This window comes from Cephus cinctus, unplaced genomic scaffold (genome assembly GCF_000341935.2).
Source record: "Cephus cinctus unplaced genomic scaffold, Ccin1 Ccin1_scaffold2211, whole genome shotgun sequence".
NCBI lineage: Eukaryota > Metazoa > Arthropoda > Insecta > Hymenoptera > Cephidae > Cephus > Cephus cinctus.
This window is the reverse complement of record NW_014334184.1, coordinates 1-1,910: the sequence shown is the minus strand read 5'-3', so window position 1 is coordinate 1,910 and position 1,910 is coordinate 1. Positions and strand designations below refer to the sequence as shown.

General features: G+C 32.1%; 1 protein-coding gene across 1 annotated transcript; it reads left to right on the top strand.

The window, feature by feature from the left end:
* Positions 1 to 1,204: 1,204 nt before the first annotated feature.
* Positions 1,205 to 1,869, top strand: LOC107274077 (chromosome-associated kinesin KIF4A; the record flags this gene model as incomplete). The annotated part of the gene is made up of 2 exons (XM_015752827.1): positions 1,205 to 1,430; positions 1,574 to 1,869. Coding segments are annotated over exons 1-2 (522 nt in total), but the record flags the coding sequence as incomplete, so codon positions are not given.
* Between the last annotated feature and the right edge of the window lie 41 nt (positions 1,870 to 1,910).

Sequence of the window (1,910 nt, the reverse complement as noted above, 5' to 3'; positions counted from 1 at the left end):
CCCGGTAGCCGTGAAAAAAAAATGGCTGTTCATACGTGGCTGAAATATTTGAAGTTTGTGATGAATAGGGTTGTCTGTTATTTTAAACGTAACATTGTCCGAGACAGATGTGAAGGCGCCTTTAGGCTAAAGTATGTTTGTATAATCAGATTAAAAATAATTTATAGTTACATTTTGTACGCGTTTATACTTTAAACTAATTAATTTTTGTGTGTGTGTGTGTGTGTGTGTGTGTGTGTGCGCGCGCGTTTATACTTTAGACTAATTAATTTTTGAAATCTACAATAATACAAATATTATCGAACCATGAAATGTGAATATATGCGCATCATTTATTTATTTACGTAGATATATTTTTATGTACGTAGTACAATTCAAATTCTTATACATCCGTTACTTTTCAACTGTCGAGAGAGTCTTGTAGCGTTGTCGAGCATGGTGAGAAATTGTTGAATTCTTTGTATAATTGAAATATTCTATAATTTTTAAGATTATAGCTTCAGAATTACCAATTGCAATATTCGGAAAAAGTATTAAATGAAATAAAGATTCACTAATCACTTACATAAACAGTACATAGTACAGCAAGTAGACAGTGCAAAATAAACGTAACAGACCATTTCTAACAAGTTGGTCTGTACTTTTAAACGAGTAAGATATTGAAACAGGCTGAATTAAGAAGTTATCCCAGGTTAGTCATACGACTAAAAAATTAGGCGCTTCATAATTTTCAAATGAAACAATTTTGATCAATCAGATTGTCGAGCATGGTGAAAAATTGTTGAATTCTTTGTATAATTGAAGTATTCTATAATTTTTAAGATTATAGCTTCAGAATTACCAATTGCAATATTCGGAAAAAGTATTAAATGAAATAAAGATTCACTAATTACTTATATAAACAGTACATAGTACAGCAAGTAGACAGTGCAAAATAAACGTAACAGACCATTTCTAACAAGTTGGTCTGTACTTTTAAACGAGTAAGATATTGAAACAGGCTGAATTAAGAAGTTATCCCAGGTTAGTCATACGACTAAAAAATTAGGCGCTTCATAATTTTCAAATGAAACTATTTTGATCAATCAGAAACTTTGTTTCCTAAGGTTTCTGAGAAATACCCCAAGCTACATAAAATTGTATAAAATCAGTTACTTAAATAAAAATTGTAACATCTAAACAGTAAATAATTTCATTACTACAGATGGCTCATGAGTGTGTACAAGTTGCTGTCAGAATACGTCCATTGGTGCAATCTGAAATTAATACAGGGTGCCAAGTATGTCTTGATGTTGTTCCGGGTGAACCACAGGTACAATTGCGGGGCACAGAAAAATCTTTTACATACAATCATGTCTTTGGGGCTGATATTGAACAAGAGGATTTCTATAATACTGCTGTCAAAGGAATGGTGGACAATATTTTCAAAGGTAAATTTGATGTATTTTGTATTAAGAGATTGTATTAATGTAAAAAGAGCCACAAGTAGTATACTTTGTATTAATGTCAAAGTACTGTTTTATCTATGCTATAATAATTTCTTCAATCAAATTCTAACATTGTTATTGTTTAGGGTATAATGTAACGATCTTAGCCTATGGCCAGACAGGTAGTGGGAAAACCCATTCAATGGGAACTTGTTACAACGGTGGACCAAACATGGGTGTAATTCCTCGTGCTATTCAAGATATATTTAAAATATCAGAAGCAAAACAGGAGTATGACATAAAAGTCTCAATTTCTTTCCTGGAGCTGTATCAGGAGCAGCTCTATGATCTTTTAATGGATAAGCCACGCAGTCAATGTATTGTCGACATTAGAGAAGATTCTGTAAAGGGCATCACCGTATCTGGTTTAACAGAAATTGAAGTTAATAATATAACTGAAACTTTTGAATGCCTCACACGAGG